Here is a 21,879-nt window from a genome sequence, read left to right on the forward strand (position 1 = left end):
AGACATAGAAAACAGACTTGTGGTTGCCAAGGGGGAGGGAGGGGGAGGGAGGGAAGGATTGGGAGGTTGGGATTAGCAGATGCAAACTATTATATATAGGATGGATAAACAACAAGGTCCTACTGTAGAGCACAGGGAACTATACTCAATATCCTGTGATAAACCATAATGGAAAAGAATATGAAAAAGAATGTATATATATGTATAATTGAATCACTTTGCTGTACAGCAGAAATTAACACAACAGTGTAAATCAACTCTACTGCAATAATTTTTTTTTAAAAAGATTAAAATAATTAGCCACTAAACTATGCAGAGATACAGAGACTGTGTGATCTTTTTTATGGCAATATTTTAATATTTGTGTGCTAGATTCTCACAGTGCATTAAACCAAATAGGAACATTAGCAGACCAGCTTCTTAAAATCTGGCTAACTGTTTAGCAAATAAAAGTCGAGTGCCAGGGTGCCAGATCCACTGCATGTGTTGAGCCTGTCATCCATCTGTTGTGTTCTCTGCCAACTGCTCCACTTGGGGTGTGAGTGGAAGGCATCAGGAGGGAATAAGAAACCATTAAGAAATAAAATCAACTGCAGAGCAAGCACGTCTCTTTTTCTTTTTCCTATCCTTCTATTACCTCTGTCCTTCTTGGGTTTCTCCTTATTTTAGTGCTATCTTGTATCAATATACTGCCCACAGATAAGACAATTAAATGAGACTTGCTCCAGGTAAAGGCAGTCATTTTTCACTGATAATTCAAGTATCATTCTTGTAACTTTAGTAAGTGAGGTCAAGAAGCAGGCTGACAAAACTGTTTTCCCTGTGGTCATTTTAACCATGAATAGAAATTGGTTATGATAAAATGTTCAATCCTAAATCCAGATTTGACTATAACTTTATTCACTGCAGGATTTTCTGAAATACAGGAGTATGTGTGTGATTCTCTGTTTAAGAGGTATTTTCTCCTAACATGGAGCTCATACTTGTTTTATAAACCTTGACCATTTCACAGAAAGGAAATATCCCATTTTTAGAATAAAGCTGTGTTGTACTTTTTTCCTCCTCATTTAGTGTTGCGATTTGGACAATAAATTGTCACATACCAATAGATATTTTAACTTTTTTGATCTTGGGAAGAACTCTGAAATTAATCTTAATTCTGAATTTCACTGGCAAACTGGATGAAACTAGATAATGCAGGGAGAAAGCCAAATGACAAAAAAAAAAATTCTTTAGCTTTCTCAACAAATGCTGTAAGTTTCGGAGTATCTGAGGCATTAATGCTACATCTGGACCAGGGCTGTTGCAGAGTTCATTATAATTCACAACAGCTACCGGCCTTGTCTGCGCTTTCATAAACTGTAACAGCATCTGCCTTTATTTCCTGAAGCTGCAGTCTTCTCATAAAATGTCTTTTTAAGGGAAAACCAAGATTCAAAGATCACAGTCATTTCATTTTCCAACAGAAAAGAAATATAAAGACAGGGAACAATGGATCTGTCCAGTTTGGTCTCACCCTCCTGTAAAGAGCTGGGGCTTCAGAGTTGATGGTGAAAAGACCCGGTACACAAAGCAGCTCCTAATGAGGACAGTTAGCCCAGCTATTTTTAAGACATGCAACTTGGCAACTCTCTCACCACACTATCAGATACACTTCTTAAGCGCCTTAATGCATGTGGCTTTTTACCTCTAGAAGTTTGATTTTTTTTTTAAAGAACATCACGGTACTAGGTGAAGCACTTGTATTTTTGATCAAGTAAATATACAATGTATAGATATATTTGATCAAATGAATATAAAATTTACACACACACACACACACACACACACTCATATATATATATATATATATAATATCAAAAGCATATTTGGAGAAGAGCATAAATAGAGAAGTTTCTAGATTAGACTCTGAGGTAAGGTTTATCTGGACAGTGTGGCCATGATGGGCCTGCCTGGAGGTCAGACAGGATCTCCAGAGAGTCAAGTTTGAGAAGTTTGGAAGCATATTTTAAATATAATTTGGAATTTGGAAACCAGACAAAATAAAACGGCATTGTTTTCATAATACTTATTTCAGAAAGTAAAGCTAGACACAATCCTTTCATTTGGTGAAAAACATATGATGATGATTTTCAAGAGATGGACACAATTTTCTGAGGCTGGGAGAATTATCTCTAAGGACCCTTTAAAAGGGTCCATAGATTTCAAGACAAGGGACACAGCCCTCCTTGGAGCAGGAAGGAAGGGAGTCCCCTGTGCAGTTCCCTCTCTAGCCTGCAGATAAATGAATTTAAGATCTAATTCAGAACTGTCTGTAAAGGAAATGTGAGCACTTGAGAGACGCTTCAGACGAGGTAATACGGTAAAGGTGCCAGAGCCATGGATTCACGTGGGTAGCGATTCAAACCCTGACTTCACTAGTAGTTAGTGATGAAACTTTGGGGAAATTTCTCCATCTGTGAAACGGTGATGATAAATCGTACCTCACAGAGATACCGTGGGGAATGAATGAAATAATGTAATGAAGTCTTTTGACAGTATTTAGCACATAATAATTATAAAGTAAATGGCCACTATTATTATTATTATTGTAAAAGTTTGTACTCAAATTTTTTGGTTAGGTTGAAAATTCATTAGATTCCTAATATCCAGTTTGTTTTAAGAAGTCAAAGTTTTCTAAGATATGTGACTTTTATTTTAACTTTTCCATTCAATATATTTTGAGTAAATAATATAAATTCCCCCAAATGAGTTCTAGTTTAGTCTCTTAGTAAGCCAGAGTTTAGAATAATAGAATCATTAAACTGTTTTCTTTTAAAATTATATCTATTGTTTACCAAATATTTATTTATCAGGCACTGAGCTGGCAATCTCATGAATTATTTCATCTAATCTTTAAGACAAAACTAGAAGTAGGTACAATATAATTCCAATTTCATAAAAAGAAAACTTAGAAACTGTAAGAGACATGTCCCAAATTACACAGAGCAAGGATTTGAGCTGGGATTCAAACCCAAGATGTTTATAACTCTGGGTATTTAATAACTGAATGACAGAACAATGAGGGCTATCACTTACTGCACACCTACCCCACGAAAAGTGAAATAAATTTATCAAAAGTCTTCCCACTACGGGCTTCCCTGGTGGCACAGTGGTTGAGAGTCCACCTGCCGATGCAGGGGACACGGTTCGTGCCCCGGTCCGGGAAGATCCCACATGCCGCGGAGCGGCTGGGCCCGTGAGCCATGGCCACTGAGCCTGCGCATCCGGAGCCTGTGCTCCACAACGGGAGAGGCCACAACAGTGAGAGGCCCACGTACCGCAAAAAAAATAAAAAATAAAAAATAAAAAAATTTTCCCACTAAAATAAACACTTTAGGACAAATTCTAGGTAATTCAGCAGATCGAAAATTGGTTTTAGCATAAATTAGGCTCTATTTTATTTAATTTTTTACTATCACATTATTAGGATTAAGATTATTAGAAGATAATTATTCCTATTTTAAAAAACTATCCCTACTTCTCAAAAAACATATCTGATACATGACATACACAAGTGAAATAGGGAGTGAGGCCATTTTTTATTTGCAATATTCAAGCAGCAAATGCAAGCATGCTTTGAGTGTGAAGTCTGGAGGTAGGGCAGTGGGCAGGATTTGCTCCAGTGGCCCAGTCTCATTTTCCCACTGCATATCATGAGGATGTGAGTTGTGAGCACCTGTGTGTGTGTGTGACATATGTGTGTATGCCCTTGTGTGATCTCATGCATTAAGCCACTCAGTTCTCTTGGAAACTTAACCATCCAATTTACTTGTTTTGACTGACAGTGGCTTCTGTCCAACCAAGCTGACCAGAAGTCACCAGTGACTAATATCTAAGAACCCTTGCTACATAGAGTAGATTTTCTTATTTGAACCCAGAACAGAAAACTTACCAAATATCTTAGGCAAAATCCTAGCTGTGCTGAGTAAATGTAAAGGAGACAGTTATTTTTCTGTGGTGTGATGGCAGTAAGGCTATGTATCTATCAGGTTAGAAGGCCTATGCAAGTCTGTACAAGGTGATGCGCATTATAATTACAAAAGAGCATAATTAAGTGCTACAGTTCTTCATCTTCAGAGTCTCCATGATTCCATCTTACATAAAGTCTCCTGGGCCTCAGAAGAAAAATGCCACCTCAAGAAGCTAATACTTTGTTCAGGGCCTTGACTTAAAACAATTTACTGCTATCACCTTGCCCAACTTCAAAGTGCAGGTTTATTTTAGGAGAATGGGATTTATATGCAAATCACTTAATTTATTACTGTACCACATTGTATGTAAGTATAAAGTGCAGTTAATATACAAATTCTACTCTACTCTGCTCAGAATAGGCTTCCCTCCATTCATATAAATCAGTTTTCTAGTTTAAATATTACACCTTAAAAAAAACCCTTCCCTTTGAGAATATCGTACCTGAGATATAGGTTCTATAGCACTTTGCATATGTTCTTGCACCAAGTGAGCAAATTCATCTTTTTTTATTTTGTCTTTTAACAGAACTCTTAAGCACTTCTAATTCTAAGAAAAGAACCCCAAAGAATAACAACTGTTGAGAAGCAGAATCCAGGCCAAGCTCGGGGACGCTGTATGCATACTCTGGGAGATGCATTAAGACCCTGTGGGAGACATGGCTCTGAGGATACATAACACTTTAATTTTTCTTTGGAAACTTAGAAAAATCAATCAAGTTATTTTCATCATAAAATAACAGAAACACTGTACCCCAAACATAAGTGCCCATCTTTACAACTATAATTTTAAATGTCTGAAATTTAAAAAATAAACAAATTGATGTATCTTCATTGGAGTCAAATATTTAAAACTTATAAAGCATGCCATCAGATAACATAGTAGCTTTCTTGTTATTTTCATTTTGTGTATATTCATTAGAGATATTTTAAATAAACGGTAACCTGTGGATTATAGAAGTGAGAAAAACGCTCTTGAGGTGACATTTCTTCACTGATGAGTGTTATATACCTTTAAGAGCTAAATGAAGTGACAAGTTAGAAGTAGACCTGGCACCACCAGTGACTGTGCCCTTGAAGAGAGGATACGGTCAAAGACTTGGTGATTCTACAGATATTGTGAAGGTCCCTGAAGATGCCTGAGACCAGGACCCAAGAGCTAAGTGCAGCCTGATACCACGGTGAGCACCACAGGAAGCTGAACAAATTCTCTGATTGTCTGTGAGGGTCTCTGAGAGCAACTCAAGTAAATTAACCTTGTGGAGACTGCTTGGGGAAACATGAGAGAGTTTGCCAGGACAGTGTGCATTGGTTTTAGAGTACTATGGATACAGCCTCTCCTTCACCACGTTAGTTTTTTTTTTTAACATCTTTATTGGAGTATAATTGCTTTACAATGGTGTGTTAGTTTCTGCTTTATAACAAAGTGAATCAGCTATATGTATACATATATCTCCATATACCCTCCCTCTTGCGTCTCCCTCCCACCCTCCTTATCCCACCCCTCTAGGCGGTCACAAAGCACCAAGCTGATCTCCCTGTGCTATGCGGCTGCTTCCGACTAGCTATCTATTTTACATTTGGTAGTGTATCTATGTTCATACCACTCTCTCACTTCGTCCCAGCTTACCCTTCCCCCTCCCATGTTCTCAAGTCCATTCTCTACAACTGTGACTTTACTCCTGTACTGTCCCAGTTTCATCAGAACCTTTTTTTTTTACATTCCATATATGTGTTAGCATATAATATTTGTTTTTCTCTTTCTGACTTACTTCACTCTGTATGACAGACTCTAGGTCCATCCACCTCACTACAAATAACTCAATTTCATTTCTTTTTATGGCTGAGTAATAGTCCATTGAATATATGTGCCACATCTTCTTTATCCATTGATCTGTCAATGGACACTTCAGCTTTTAAGTTCCCTGGAGACAGCATCTTCACACAGATCTTGTGAGACTCACTCTTGTCACCAGTTTGACCAAATGGGCCCAAAGGGCTGAGGGTTTCCATTCCCAGAATTACTATGTCCAAATGATTCACTGCTAGCTAGTATATTCACTTATATCTACTGCAGTTTTACTTTAAGTGGAGTGTTGGATGAATCATCTCATGAAATTCTTTCTACAGATCTGGGCTTCTAGGAAAAGCAACAGCATCTTTAATTCTGAGTTGTGTTTGCCTGGAACACCACATCTTGCTCCAGCTCCTTCACTCAGCCCAAAATGCCCTTGCTTTTCTAAGAAACTCTATTTTTTTCTGGAGAATTTCTTGGCTTGAATGTTTAACTTCCCAGGCTGCTGCTTTCTTACTCTCACGGCCCTTGATGAAGATTGATTTGATCAACGTCTGCAGCGGTTGAGCCTCTTGATTACTCTCTAGCATGGAGTCCTGCCTGCTGAGAACTCCTTTTCGGAGCTAAAAGCCTCCTCCACAGTCAGTCAGTAGCACCTTATGCCTGGTTTCCGCAAATAGGATCCAAGAGATGTCACTTTGTTGCACCAAATTCAAGTAGCAGTATTTTTATTTTATTTTATTTTAATTAATTAATTAATTAATTTTTTGGCTACGTTGGGTCTTCATTGCTGCACCGGGCTTTCTCTAGTTGCAGCGAGCGGGGCCTACTCTTCGTTGTGGTGCTCCACCTTCTCATTACAGTGGTTTCTGTTATTGCAGAGCAGGGGCTCTAGGTGCCTGGGCTTCAGTAGTTGTGGCACGCAGGCTCAGTAGTTCTGGAACATGGGCTTAGTTGTTCCGCAGCACGTGGGAGCAACTTACTGGACCAGGGCTTGAACCCATGTCTCCTACATTGGCAGGTGGATTCTTAACCACTTCGCCACCAGAGAAGCCCCAATTAACAGTATTTTATACCAATCTTAGTAAATTCTGTTTTAAAATATAACAGGGGAATTTTATCCACTTTCCCTTTATTCATTGTGTAAACCCAATTAAATCTTATTTTACACCCCACAATAAAGAAGTCTAGACCAGAGGGCAGACAGCAGAAGCAAGAAGAACTACAATCCTTCAGCCTGTGGAACAAAAATGACATTCACAGAAAGACAGACAAGATGAAAAGGCACAGGGCTATGTACCAGATGAAGGAACAAGATAAAACCCCAGAAAAGCAACTAAATGAAGTGGAGATAGGCAACCTTCCAGAAAAAGAATTCAGAATAATGATAGTGAAGACAATCCAGGACTTCGGAAAAAGAATGGAGGCAAAGATTGAGAAGATGTAAGAAATGTTTAACAAAGGCCTAGAAGAATTAAAGAACAAACAAAGAGAGATGAACAACACAGTAACTGAAATGAAAAATACACTAGAAGGAATCAATAGCAGAATAACTAAGGCAGAAGAACAGATAAGTGACCTGGAAGACAGAATGGTGGAATTCACTGCTGCAGAACAGAATAGAGAAAAAAGAATGAAAAGAACTGAAGATAGTCTAAGACACCTCTGGTACAACATAAAAAGCAACAACATTTGCATTATAGGGGTTCCAGAAGGAGAAGAGAGAGAGAAAGGACCCAAGAAAATATTTGAAGAGATTATAGTAGAAAACTTCCCTAACATGGGAAAGGAAATAGCCATCCAAGTCCACAAAGCGCAACGAGTCCCATACAGGATAAACCCAAGGAGAAACACGCCGAGACACATAGTAATCAAACTGGCAAAAATTAAAGACAAAGAAAAGTTATCGAAAGCAGCAAGGGAAAAACGGCAAATAACATACAAACTCCCAAACTCATTCTATGAGGCCACCATCAACCTGATACCAAAACCAGACAAAGATACTACAAAAAATGAAAATTTCAGACCAATATCACTCATGAATATAGATGCAAAAATCCTCAACAAAATACAAGCAAACAGAATCCAACAACACATTAAAAGGATCATACACCATGATCAAGTGGGATGTATCCCAGGGATGCAAGGATTCTTCAATATACGCAAATCAATCAATGTGACACACCATATTAACAACATGAAGGAGAAAAACCATATGATCATCTCAATAGATGTAGAAAAAGCCTTTGACAAAATTCAACACCCATTTATGATAAAAACTCTCCAGAAAGTGGGCATAGAGGGAGCCTACCTCAACATAATAAAGGCCATATATAACAAACCCACAGCAAACATCACTCTCAATGGAGAAAAACTGAAAGTATTTCCTCTAAGATCAGGAACAAGACAAGGATGTCCACTCTCACCACTATTATTCAACATAGTTTTGGAAGTCCTAGCCACAGTAATTAGAGAATAAAAAGATATAAAAGGACTACAAATTGGAAAAGAAGAAGTAAAACTGTCACTGTTTGCAGATGACATGATATGATACATAGACAATCCTAAAGATGTCACCAGAAAACTACTAGAGCTCATCAATGAATTTGGTAAAGTAGCAGGATACAAAATGAATGCACAGAAATCTGTTGCATTCCTATACACTAATGATGAAAAATCTGAATGAGAGATTAAGGAAACACTCCCATTTACTACTGCAACAAAAAGAATAAAATACCTAGGAATAAACCTACCTAGGGAGACAAAACACCTGTATGCAGAAAATTATAGGACACTGATGAAAGAAATTAAAGATGATACCAACAGATGGAGAGATATACTATGTTCTTGGATTGGAAGAATCAATATTGTGAAAATGATTCCACTACCCAAAGCAATCTACAGGTTCAATACAATCCCTATCAAATTACCAATGGCATTTTTTATGGAAGTAGAACAAAAAATCTTAAAATTTGTATGGAGACAAAAAAGACCCCGAATAGCCAAAGCAGTCTTGAGGGAAAAAAAACAGAGCTGGAGGAATCAGACTCCCTGACTTCAAACTATTTTACAAAGCTACAGTAATCAAGACATTATGGTACTGGCACAAAAAGAGAAATATAGATCAATGGAACAAGATAGAAAGCCCAGAGATAAACCCACTCACCTATGGTCAACTAATCTATGACAAAGGAGGCAAGGATATGTAATGGAGAAAAGAAAGTCTCTTCAATAAGTGGTGCTCGGAAAACTGGACAGCTACATGTAAAAGAATGAAATTAGAACACTCCCTAACACCATACACAAAAATAAACTCAAAATGGATTAGAGACCTAAATGTAAGACCGGACACTATAAAACTCTTAGAGGAAAACAGAGGAAGAACACTCACTGACATAAATCACAGCAAGATCTTTTTGGATCCACCTCCTAGAGTAATGGAAATAAAACCAAAAATAAACAAATGGGACCTATGAAACTTCAAAGCTTTTGCATGGTAAAGGAAGCCATAAACAAGATGAAAAGACAACCCTCAGAATGGGAGAAAATATTTGCAAATGAATCAACAGACAAAGGATTAATCTCCAAAATATATAAACAGCTCATGAGTTCAATATTAAAAAAACAAACAACCCAATCCAAAAATGGGCAGAAGACCTAAATAGACATTTCTCCAAAGAAGACATACAGATGGCCAAGGAGCACATGAAAAGGTGCTCAACATCACTAATTATTAGAGAAATGCAAATCAAAACTACAATGAGGTATCACCTCACACCAGTCAGAATGGGCATCATCAGAAGATCTACAAACAACATATGATGGAGGGGGTGTGGGGAAAAGGGAACCCTCTTGCACTGTTGGTGGGAATGTAAATTGATATAGCTACTATGGAGAACAGTATGGAGGTTCCTTAAAATACTAAAAATAGAATTACCATATGATCCAGCAATCCCACTACTGGGCATATACCCAGAGAAAGCCATAATTCAAAAAGAGTCATGTACCACAATGTTCATTGCAGCACTATTTACAATAGCCAGGTCATGGAAGCAACCTAAATGCCCATCGACAGATGAATGGATAAAGAAGGTGTGGTACATGTATAATAAAATTATTTTTAAAATGGAATATTACTCAGCCATAAAAAGGAACGCAATTGCATCATTTGTAGAGACGTGGATGCATCTAGAGACTGTCATACAGAGTGAAGTAAGTCAGAAAGAGAAAAACAAATATCGTATATTAACGCATATATGTGGAACCTAGAAAAATGGTACAGATGAACTGGTTTTCAGGGCAGAAATTGAGACACAGATGTAGAGAGCAAACGTATGGACACCAAAGGGGGAAAGCAGCAGGGGGTGGTGGTGGTGGTGTGATGAATTGGGCGATTGGGATTGACATGTATACACTGATGTGTATAAAATGGATGACTAATAAGAACCTGCTGTATAAAAAAAAAAGATTTGTTCATATGGTGGTATAAGTAATCCCTTTCTTGTATGTACGTTGTAATTATCTTTTCTCAGTTTGCCTTTTCTATTTTGCCTGGCATTTTACTGTTTCTATAATCATATGTATGATTTGATTTTTAAAAGTAGCATAACTCAGCTCTAAGATATATGGAAAAAAAAGTCTAATCTATTTTATAGTCCAAGTTCTCCAGTGATTCTGTACTTGGCAAAAAAAAAAAAAGTTCCCATATTCAAGTATTTTTAAAATCCCAATGATCTGAAATCTAAACAATCTGAACAACATATTTTAGGAAGAGATTGGTGAAATGGGTATATAAAGCAAATTTGGACTGGGCAATCTCTTCAAGAGTTAGGTGATTAAGTAGTATTCTCTTGGAGAAATGGCATTTTGAAGGATTCAGACCTTTAAACAAGTGTCTGAAGGAACTTTTACTTACTGAAGTGTCTTTGTTTAATGTCATCAGAAAGATTAAGCAAGAGGACAGCAGCCCAAATAATCGTTAGCTTGCAGCAAGGTATCATTATTTACAAAGTTTGTTGGGTTTTACTGAGTCTAACATTTACAGGAGTAAAGAATTTGCATATCAGGCTGAATAATTTCTAAAAGAAACAGAGCAACATCAGTGAAACAGTTAGATATCAGAGACACGTTTAAGAAGGACTCAAAAAATAAGTTCTGGGGCTTCCCTGGTGGCGCAGTGGTTGAGAGTCCGCCTGCCGATGCAGGGGACACGGGTTCGTGCCCCTATCCCGGAAGATCCCACATGCCGCGCAGCGGCTGGGCCCGCGAGCCATGGCCGCGGAGCCTGTGTGTCCGGAGCCTGTGCTCCGCAACGGGAGAGGCCACAGCAGTGAGAGGCCCGCGTACAGCAAAAAAAAAAAAAAAAAAAAAAAAATAAGTTCTGAACCTCCTTCCACATCAGCTTCAGTTCCCCTCGTGACAATGATAGCTTCATAACCACAGGGGTCATGACCCTCTAGATAATGAGGTAAAATGGACTCACTTGATAATTAGTGCAGCTAGAACAGCTACGGAAATTTATGTTAAATTTATTTTAGTGAACAAGAGAATTTTCTTAGCATCAACATGTAAAACTCTAATAATTCAGCAATTTAAGTGAAAAATAAGACAAGATAATTGCAATCTAAGTTACAAATATAACAATTTTTTTAAAGTTTCCTGAATAAGTATGCTAACCTCTTGTGAGTGGATTCATTATTTAGAATCATCTTTACAGTATTAGAGAAGACAATGTGAAAATCATTTTATTGATGGATTGAAATATATTTCTTGTATTTTTATTTATCATATTTCATGCGATACTTTATTTTTAAATGTTTATTTATGTCTGCAGTGAAATACATATTAAAAGATCCTATATCATATGGTCGCTTATTTGTGGAATCTTAAAAAATGATACAAATGAACTTATCTACAAAAACAGAAACAGACTCACAGACATAGAAACCAGACTTACGGTTACCAAAGGGAAAAGTGGGGGAGTGATAAATTAGGAGCTTGGGATTAACAGATACACACTACTATAAATAAAATAGGTAAACAACAAGGGCCTACTGTGTAACACAGGGAACTATATTCAATATCTTGTAATAAACTATAAGGGAAAAGAATCTGAGAAAGAATAGATTTACATATATATATATATATATATATATATATGTATGTATGTATAGCTGAATCACTTTGCTGTACACCTGAAACTAACACAACCTTGTAAATCAACTAGACTTCAATTTAAAAAGAAAGAGAGAAAAGACAAAACATATCAATAAGTAACCCTCCCCTGCAAGGATACTATACCAAACATAAAACAGTGAAATTAGGAAGCCTTGGGTCTCTTAGAATAATGACAAATGTTCTGAAGCAAGTGTTTTCTGCAAAGGGCCAGACAGTAAATGTTTTAGAATCTCTGCCACAATTACCAGACACTGCTGTGTAGCACAAAAGCAGCCTTAGCCATTATGAAGACCCATGAGCATGGCTGTGTTCCAGTAAAACCTGATTTACTAAGTCATACAGCAGGAATTTTTGACAGCCCTCCTGCAGGGCCACAGTTTGCTGACTGCCCCCCACACCCCGAAATACCAGACTTGTTCCATGTATTTTCCCTTCCTCTCTGATATAACCTGGTAAAATAGCTACAAAGCTTAATCAAGAATCAGATCCACATACCTTTTCCCCAGGAATTCCAGGAGCACCTAATTCACCTTGAAGACCAACTGCACCCTGAAATATAGAAATTCTCATTAGGAGTTTTTTCAAAGGTGTATTAATTGCTAAGGTTGTCATAGATGAGTTGCTTTTGCTCGCACCGAAGTGTGTGCCATTAAGTTCTTTTTTCCTATTATTCACAAGTCATTAACTATACTTTTGACAATTAATAAATTATCAGAAAGTTAATAATAAATATCAGAGTGCTAATCAAAACTCAAACTAGACATTCTCCACACAGACATATGCAGTACAGCTTTCTCATTTCTTCTATATTTATCAAAGGTTAAGGAATGATTCTATTGCTGTTACTTCAACTAGTACCTGGTACTTTCAATTCAAATAAGTCATGAAATTTCAGACTCTAAGGTACCCATATTTTTATATTTAGTGTGCCTGACCTTCCATTACATCCTCCAGGAAAACACTCCGAAGCTGGGTCAATCCTTTTGTCAGTTTCCTTGCTCATCCACGTTAACTGAAAAAAATCTGCTCAGTGAAGCTGATGGGCTACCTTTATCTGCCTTTATGGCTCTTTCACAAATTCAGTCTAATAAATTTATCCTTGAGACAGTGGACAATAATGTAAACTTTCTGAATGAGTTTCTCTATTACTAATGCTTGGTAGAGATTAATAAACCCATTAGAATTCTATGAGTATATAATACCATTATTACCCTGATGTTACATGTTAATTTCAGATTTAAGGCATACAAATAAATGTCAACTTCAAGTTCCTATAGATTAGATGAGATTATATCAGATGGAGTAAAATTACAAAAACAAAAAAGAACCTGTCAATTAATCCAATATGCTCAATATTGTATTAGAAAGGATGAAGAAATATTCTTTATTTCTCATATCAACATAGACAAAAATTCAAAACCATAAATATTAAATCTTGCTTCTTTGAGGTTATTACTAAGGGAAAAATATTCCTTCTTTTAAAAAATTACGAATATATTTTGATTCAGTTTTTTGTTGGTGTGGTGTGTCTCCAGAACGGGCACATGAGTAATGTCACACTGGAAACAAAATTAAGGGAAATTCACTAGTAATCTCTGGGTTAACACACTAGACCACTCAAAATGGAAACTTCCATACAGTGAGATTAGAGAGTAGGGATAGTAGAATACCAAAGTTTTTGACTATACAGTCAAGTAAGTTAACATTTCATCTTAAATTATTTTGATTTTCTCTAAAAGTATACCTACAAAGCAATCATTTCATAAAGCCTACACTTTTCGGGAAATTAACTTGATATGGAAGGTAATAATACAAAACTAAACTGGAAAATTGTTCCCCAAATAGACCTCAGATCATACTCCTCCTTAGGTTCAGGAACATTGAAATTGAGCTGCTGTTTTATAAAACTGAGGGAATTTCAACTCTGAAGTGGGTGAAGGTATTAGCAAGGGTATTAAAGAACTGAGAAAGTAATGTAGTTGCTAAGTCATTAGGCTGCTAACCACATTTGCTAAGAAAAGGGAATTAAAAGATTCAGAAAATTACAATTGAGTCTAAATGAAAGAAAAGTATTAATTACTATTTCAAATAATGTCATCCATAGTTTAGTCTTGGACAGAGGGCATGGTTAGGATGCTCTGATTGGGTGGCCTGATACAGAATGTTCATCACAGCTATGTGTTTATAAGCAGTGGTTGAATCTCAAACTACCTTTCTCCATGAGAGGGGGTCATAAGCTTTATGAAGAAAAAAGCAGCAGTAAATCAGACTAATGAAGCATCACAGTGTGGATGAGAAAATAGGCAAATAAACACTAAGTCATGCCAAAACTTGTGGCTTTTCTCCAAATATTTCTGATTCATCATTAACTAGTGGGTAACATAAAGCTAAAACTAATCAGGTCACTATGTAAATTTTTTTAAATGCTTTTGTTTATAAAGGAAAAAGTGTAGTAGAACATTAGTGAATAATATAACAGTTCTTAACGATTTAGCTTATCTAGCTCCTTCTCTGCAAACTGACTCTTCGCCCTGCTTGGCAAGGTCCACTGGGCAACTGGGGCAGAGAATTCACAGGTTCTAGAAACAGCTGAGTTGATGACTTAGACTTTCCTTGTGGTAGAATGTTCATTCATTCAACGTATTTTTAGCTCCTATTATGTGCTGTTCTATGTATGGTGCTCACTGAACTCATATTCTAATGGGGGAATAAATAGAGGTATAATGATAACAAGTCAAGTGACAATAAAAGTGCTAAGAAAAGAAAGAAGATAGAGGTGGAATGAAGGGATGCTTTTTACAGAGAGATGTCAGAAGAGGCCTTTCAATTTTTTTTATATTTATTTATTTATTTATTTATTTGGCTGTGTTGGGTCTTCATTTCTGTGCGAGGGCTTTCTCCAGTTGCAGCGAGAGGGGGCCACTCTTCATCGCAGTGCGCAGGCCTCTCACTGTCGCAGCCTCTCCCGTTGCGGAGCACAGGATCCAGACGCGCAGGCTCAGCAGTTGTGGCTCACAGGCCTAGGTGCTCCGCAGCATGTGGGATCTTCCCAGATCAGGACTCGAACCCATGTCCCCTGCATTGGCAGGCAGATTCTTAACCACTGTGCCACCAGGGAAGCCTCTATTTTAAAGTGATTTATGAGAGAGAGCCTAAATGATGTGAAGGAAAGAGAAATGTGAATATCTAGAAGAACATTCCAGGTATATGTAGCCTGGTGCAAAGACCTTGGAACAGACATGAACAAGGGGAGAGTGTAGAAGCCACTATAGGTAGGGGTACTGGGGTAGGGAGAGCTCTACACATTATGGGAAGCCTTGTGGCCCGTGGTTAGAGCTTCAGTGTTATCTTGAGAGAAATAGGAAGCCATTGGTGGGTTTTGATCCAGGTGGGACAAGATTTACTTACAGGATTATTCAGAACAGCTGTCTAACTCATAGTGTACAGGCATAATAAAATTTGCTCTTTATAAAGCTGCCACAGATGACAGTAAGGATTCTCAAAACGTAAGACCTTCAGAAATATTGTAATGAGTAATATATAATTTGCAAAGAGATTTGGGAACTGTCTTCTCAAAACTTTTCTCATTTTATCTCATTGGGCCAAAAGTAAAATGAGAAAAATGAGAATGAGAAAAATTAAATTCAAAAACTAGCACACTATATCTAAAAAAAGTCTTGTCAAATAAGATTGGGAACAAAAGACACAGATTTGAATGGAATACTTAAATCACTGAGTGATCTTTTGAAGAAATCACTATCATTAAATTATTAGTATTTACTCTAAGTGGCATATAACAACTCAAGGTTTTTATAACCTAAAACATTCAATCAATTGAAAATTCTAAGGAATTATTTCACAAAATGAAGATGTGTGTGGTTTTAATCAAACCACATATGAAAGTAAACTCAGTCTAAAAGGATTACCTCTACCTCTCCTTCAACACATGAACAATTACACTGTGGATAGAAAAGGAGAGGAAACATACATTTGCTAAGTATCTACTATGTGCCAGTTCCTGGTACTAAGTATCCCTTCTTCACAATAAGCTGTTGACTCAGTGTTATTAAGCATCATTTTCAAAGCAAGTAAGAGGTGGACAGAATTCAATCCCAAGTGATTCAGGCTCCAGAGTGGTACTCCTTCTAATATACTGTCCTACAGCCCCTAAATATACTCTTTTGGTCTTACACACCAAAAGAGAAACCTTGAGAACAACATCTGGTTGCCTTAGTAACACTGCACTTCTGATCATTTCACAAAATCAACTATTCAATATGCCTTAGAGTAAAGATGACTTTTGATCTTCAAACTATGCAGGCACTATTTTGTGCACCTGCTTTAATAATGAAACTTATATACAAGACTCAAACACAGATGGAAAGCCATCTTTATTTACTGCCCATTAAAGTTGCAGGATCACGGAGCACAATAAGAACAGAAATGTACTCATCAACTCCTCAAAAGGAAAAATACATCCATGTTTATTTAAAAAGCTGATCACATTCATGGCCATGGTCATCTGAAGTCGTATTTGCACATCAAGGAGTATGCTCGTTTAATTAAATGCTGGTGCATGTACTGAAACAATAAAGGAAGTATAGTGATTATTTGCCTTCCTTTGTAGATTATCAATTTATTTTATCCCAGCTGTCATTGCCTTGCCACTGAAATCTCTTGCCATTATGAATTTTGTGTAGTCTGGAAGTTAAAACAAATGTTATTATTTTTTAAATGTACCATAAATGGGAAATGATGTAATACATTATAATTCTAAGATACATTTTGTATATTTTATAGATTTGGCATACAATAAATTTTCTAATAATTATAATCTTTTTTATTTCTGTGGTATCAGTTGTACCATGCCCTCTTTCATTTTTTATTGTTTATTTGAGTCCTCTATTTTTTTCTTGGTGAGTCTAGCTAGCTATCGGCTTGTCAATTTGTTTCTCTCTTCAGAAAACCAGCTCTTAGTTTCATTGATCTTCTCCATTGTATTTTTAGTCTCTATTTCATTTATTTCTGCTCTAATTTTTATTTCCTTCCTTCTACTAAATTTGGACTTCATTTGTTCTTCTTCTGCTAGTTCGTGAAGGTGTAAAGTTAGGTTTTTATTCGAGCCTCTGATTGTTTCTTGAGATAGGCACTTATCTCTATGAACTCCTCTCTTAGAACTGCTTTTGTTGCATCCCACAAATTTTGGTATGTTATATTTCCATTTTCATTTGTCTCAAGGTAATTTTTAATTTCTTTTTTGATTTCTTCTTTCACGCACTGGTTGCCCAGTAGCATGTTGTTTAATCTCTACATTTGTGAATGTTCCAGTCTCCTTCGTATAATTAATTTCTAGTTTCATACCACTGTGGTCAGAAAAATATGCTTGATATATTTCAATCCTTTTAAATTCATTAAGACTTGTTTCATGGCCTAAAATATGATCTGTTCTAGAAAATGTTCCATATATATTTGAGAAGAATATATTCTATTGCTTTCAGAGGGAATGTTCTGTATATATCTCTTTTGCTGTACACGGGCCTCTCACTGTTGTGGCCTCTCCCGTTGTGGAGCACAGGCTCCGGACGCGCAGGCTCAATGGCCATGGCTCACGGGCCCAGCCGCTCCGCGGCATGTGGGATCTTCCCGGACCGGGGCACGAACCCGTGTCCCCTGTATTGGCAGGTGGACTCTCAACCACTGCGCCACCAGGGAAGCCCTGTATGTATCTCTTAAGTTCATCTGGTTCATCTGTCATTTAAGGCTAGTATTTCCTTATTGATTTTCTGTCTGGATGATGTATGCATTGATGTAATGGGGTATTAAAGTTTCCTACTATTATTGTATTACTGACTACTTCTCCCTTTAGGAGTGTTAGTATTTGCTTTATATATTTAGGCACTTCTGGGTTAAGTGCACAAATACTTACAAATGTTACATCCTCTTGTTGGATTGACCCCTTTATCATTATATAAAACCCACCTTTGGCTCTTATTACATTCCTTGTTTGAAGTCTATTTTGTCTGATGTAAGTATAGCTACTCAGCTTTCTTTTGATTTCCATTTGCAAAAGATTGGAATATCTTTTCCAATCCCTTCACTTTCAGTTTGTGTGTGTCCTTACATATAAAGTGAGCATTTTATAGGTAGCATATAGATGGATCTTCTTTCCAAACTATATTATAAATTTATAGTAATTAAAATAGTGTGGTATTGGCATAAAAACAGACACATATATCAGTGGAACAGAACAGAGAGCCCAAAAATAAACCCACATATATATGGTCAATTAATTTATGACAAAGGAGTCACAAATATATAGTGGGGAAAGGATAGCCTCTTCAATAAATAGTGTTGGCTATTTACAATAGCCAAGACATGGAAGCAACCTAAATGTCCATCGACAGATGAATGGATAAAGAAGATGTGGTACATATATAGAATGGAATAATACCCATAAAAAAGAATGAAATAATGCCATTTGAAGCAACATGGATGGACCTAGAGATTATCATACTAAATGAAGTAAGCCTACAGAGAATGACAAATATCATATGATATTGATTATACATGGAATCTAAAAAAGAATGATACAAATGAACTTATATGCAAACAGATATAGACCCACAGACATAGAAAACAAACTTATGTTACCAAAGAGGAAAGGAGGGAGTGATAAATTAAGAGTTTGGGATTAATATGTACACCATACTATATATAAAACAGATAACCAACAAGGACCTACTGTATAGCATGTGGAACTACACTCAATATTTTGTAATAATCTATAAGGGAAAAGAATCTGAAAAAGAATATATATAGATAACTGAATCACTTTGTTGTACACCTGAAACTGACACAACACTGTAAATCAACTATACTTCAGTACAAAATAAAACAATTTTTTAAATAAATAAATAGTGAGTGCTGAGAAAACTGCAGAGCCACATGCAAAGAAGAATGAAACTTGACCACTATCCTATACCATACAAAAAAATTAACCCAAAATGGATTAAAGACTTGAACGTAAGATCTGAAACCATAGAACTCCTAGAAGAAAACATAGGCAGTAATCCCCTCAACATATATCTTGGTGATAATTTTTTTGAATATGTCTCCAAAAGCAAAAGTAATAAAAGCAAAAATAAACAAGTGTGATCTCAAGGGCAAAAATAAATGCCCATCCCAAACCCAAACATTTCTTCTCAAGCACTTGCTTAGGTGCCAGAAGTTCCCATGGAAGGTACAATGGTGGACCCTCCTTTGGGAGTCAAAAGACCAAGGATGGCTTGGTTGAAGCTTGCTGTGCAACTTTGAGGGATCAGTCATTTCACAAACTTCAGTCTCTTACCTTTTAAAATAAGGAGTCCATGTAGATTATATAAATAATTTAGAACCATGGACTTCCAAGTTAAGGCATGAAAAAGAATTTAAATCTGTTCTACCTTGGAAAGATAGTAAGAACATAATCAACTCCTAACCTTAGCAGGAATTAATCTACCTAGTTAGCTAACAAAAGATGTGACTCATAGAAAACAAACTTATGGTTACCAGAGGGAGATGGGATTAACATATACACACTACTACATATAAAACAGATAGCCAACAAGGACCTACTGTATAGCACAGGGAACTACACTCAGTGTCTTGTAATAATCTATAATTGAAAAGAATCTGAAAAAGAATATACTTATATATATAGATTCAGTTATATATATATATATATATATATATATATATATATATATATATATATATATATCGCTGAATAACTTTGCTGTACTCCTGAAGCTAACACAACATGGTAAATTAACTATACTTCAATTTAAGAAATGGTTACTAAATGACTCAAAGAGTGGGGAATAGACAGTTCCATTTTGAGAAGGACAGGGAGAAAGGAAAAGCATGGATCCTGGCTAGACTCAGATATGCACAGGTCCAGCTCACCCACCATCTTCTCCAGCAAACTCTCTCCCCAGTCTCCCCAAGACTGTTACCTCAGGGCCCCTGCAACCCTCCTATAGCACCTAACTGGTGTGGCCTTGTAAGGTCTTCTATCTCCTTCCAGATGTAAAATCCCGGAACATAGCCTATTCCTTCTATCCGCTCTAACGCCCAGCAGTAGGCCTTACGCAGAGCAGGTGCTCAACAAAGGTAAGCTGTATGAATAAAGGGTGGGGAAGAACCTTCAGTGGAGACCTATCAGCAGACAGAAAAACAGGAGTTTGTCACGTATCTGGAGAAGAAAATGCTAAAGAAGGCTAGAGCCCAACTAAAAGACACTTTCTTGCTTCACAATTTTGCTTGTGGTTTACAGGTATATTTTAGGCCAGCCTTCCAGTCGGAATGCAAAAGCAGACTTACATGCCAATATAGTCTTCCTTATTTCAGTGATCAGCACTTAAATACAGCCCTCGATAGCCTTTCACAGAAATGTGCATTTGTATGGGACACAGAAAAATGAGGTGGACCCAATTGTGAAGTCACTTTTGGATGAATCCTCTTTTGTCCCGACAGCAGTAGCTGGTGTCTTACCTGCTCTCCTTTGTCCCCCTTCTGTCCAGGTGAGCCTGGAACTCCCAGTAATCCTGCTTCTCCCTGAGCAGAAATGAATTTTGTGTTATCAAATATTCTGTCACATTGAACTAAAAACACATAGTCTGTAAATAAGAAGCTGACAATAGTAAGACAAAGCTTTGCTCTCCTGGGAGCTGATGCAGGTCCCTCCGCTGGGAGGCCCCTCTCCCCTCATCATAAGGCTCACTAACCCCTATTCCAAATGCCTGCCAGCATCACCTCCTCCCCGAGACCTTCCATGGGCTGGAACACACGCTCTCCTCCATGCACCCTGCACCTCGTACTTGCCTTTCGCATGGAGCTTCCTGTGCAGGGCTATTCACTTGAGGAAATGTAAGCTTCCTCTAAACTCCCACCTCACCCTCCTCCCTGCTACTCCAGCCAGGAAGGGAAGTGGTGCAGGATGCTCTAAGCCTAAGCATGCATCAGGTCATGGTGCCAGGGACCTTCTGCTCTAGAAGCTGGGGCAAGTTTCCCCTCCCTTTGTACTGGTGTAGAGGAAAGCCGTCCAGAGATCACTCAGGCCTCTGAGTGCCATTAACATCCACAAAAGACGCTTGTGTAGCCCAACGGGCCCAGGCTTCCTCACCAGGAAGGGGCAAGCAAAACAAATTCTTTGGGCGATAACAGAGCTCCTCTGCACGTCCTGTACAAAGGAGAGCTGGGTGGATATTGGGGACACTGGACAGACACGGTCTCCACACTATGTAGAGTATCTTTGGGTATGCGTTGAAGGGCAGGCACTGCGTTTCCTTCATCTGTGAATTCACAGAATTGAAGCCTATTCCTGGCATGTGTTATGCCCTTGTACTTAGCTGTTGTACAGGTGGTTCCTCCCTTTATTTTCTTCTACTTCCTACCCAGAAAAGGAGGTCAGATGGCCTCAGAACTCTCCAGATCAAAATCCAGGAGATCCTATCCCCAACCCCCTTCTCTTAACCCACCCAGCGACTGAGAGGCTCAGGTACCTGATTCAACCAGCACTAAAGGGCAAGACCAGGGCCACACCCTCAGGGCCTGGCTCACTGTGTGGCGTGGCTTTCCTGTGGGCACAGGTGAAAGGGATCATACCTTGTTTGGAATGCACTGGCACTGGTCTGTAAGTTCCTGCTTTACTGGCAGAAATGCAGACATTCTACTGGCATGAGCGGGTACCAATGATGCTGCAGTACTTCCAAAGCCATGCTGCTCTGGGCACTAAAATCCAGAAAGAGGCTTTAGGATATGGGGTCAATTCCAAACATGGTGACATTCCCAGCACTGACTCTCACCAAACTAGACATGACTGGAGTTTCTTGCAAGAACTTCCTTCTAATAAGCAAA

The 21,879-nt window shown here is 37.7% G+C and overlaps 1 protein-coding gene across 1 annotated transcript in view; it reads right to left on the minus strand.

Moving 5' to 3' along the window:
- COL19A1 (collagen type XIX alpha 1 chain) overlaps window positions 1–21,879 on the minus strand; it is a gene marked incomplete at both ends in the record, with an annotated part of 357,838 nt that overhangs the window by 282,876 nt on the left and 53,083 nt on the right. The window contains 2 exons of the mRNA XM_081251264.1: window positions 20,515–20,577; window positions 21,628–21,753. Coding sequence (XP_081107390.1) covers window positions 20,515–20,577; window positions 21,628–21,753 — 189 coding nt within the window. The remainder of the gene's footprint in view (window positions 1–20,514; window positions 20,578–21,627; window positions 21,754–21,879) is intronic.

This window comes from Mesoplodon bidens, assembly GCF_964165515.1.
Source record: "Mesoplodon bidens genome assembly, chromosome: 12".
Lineage (NCBI taxonomy): Eukaryota > Metazoa > Chordata > Mammalia > Artiodactyla > Ziphiidae > Mesoplodon > Mesoplodon bidens.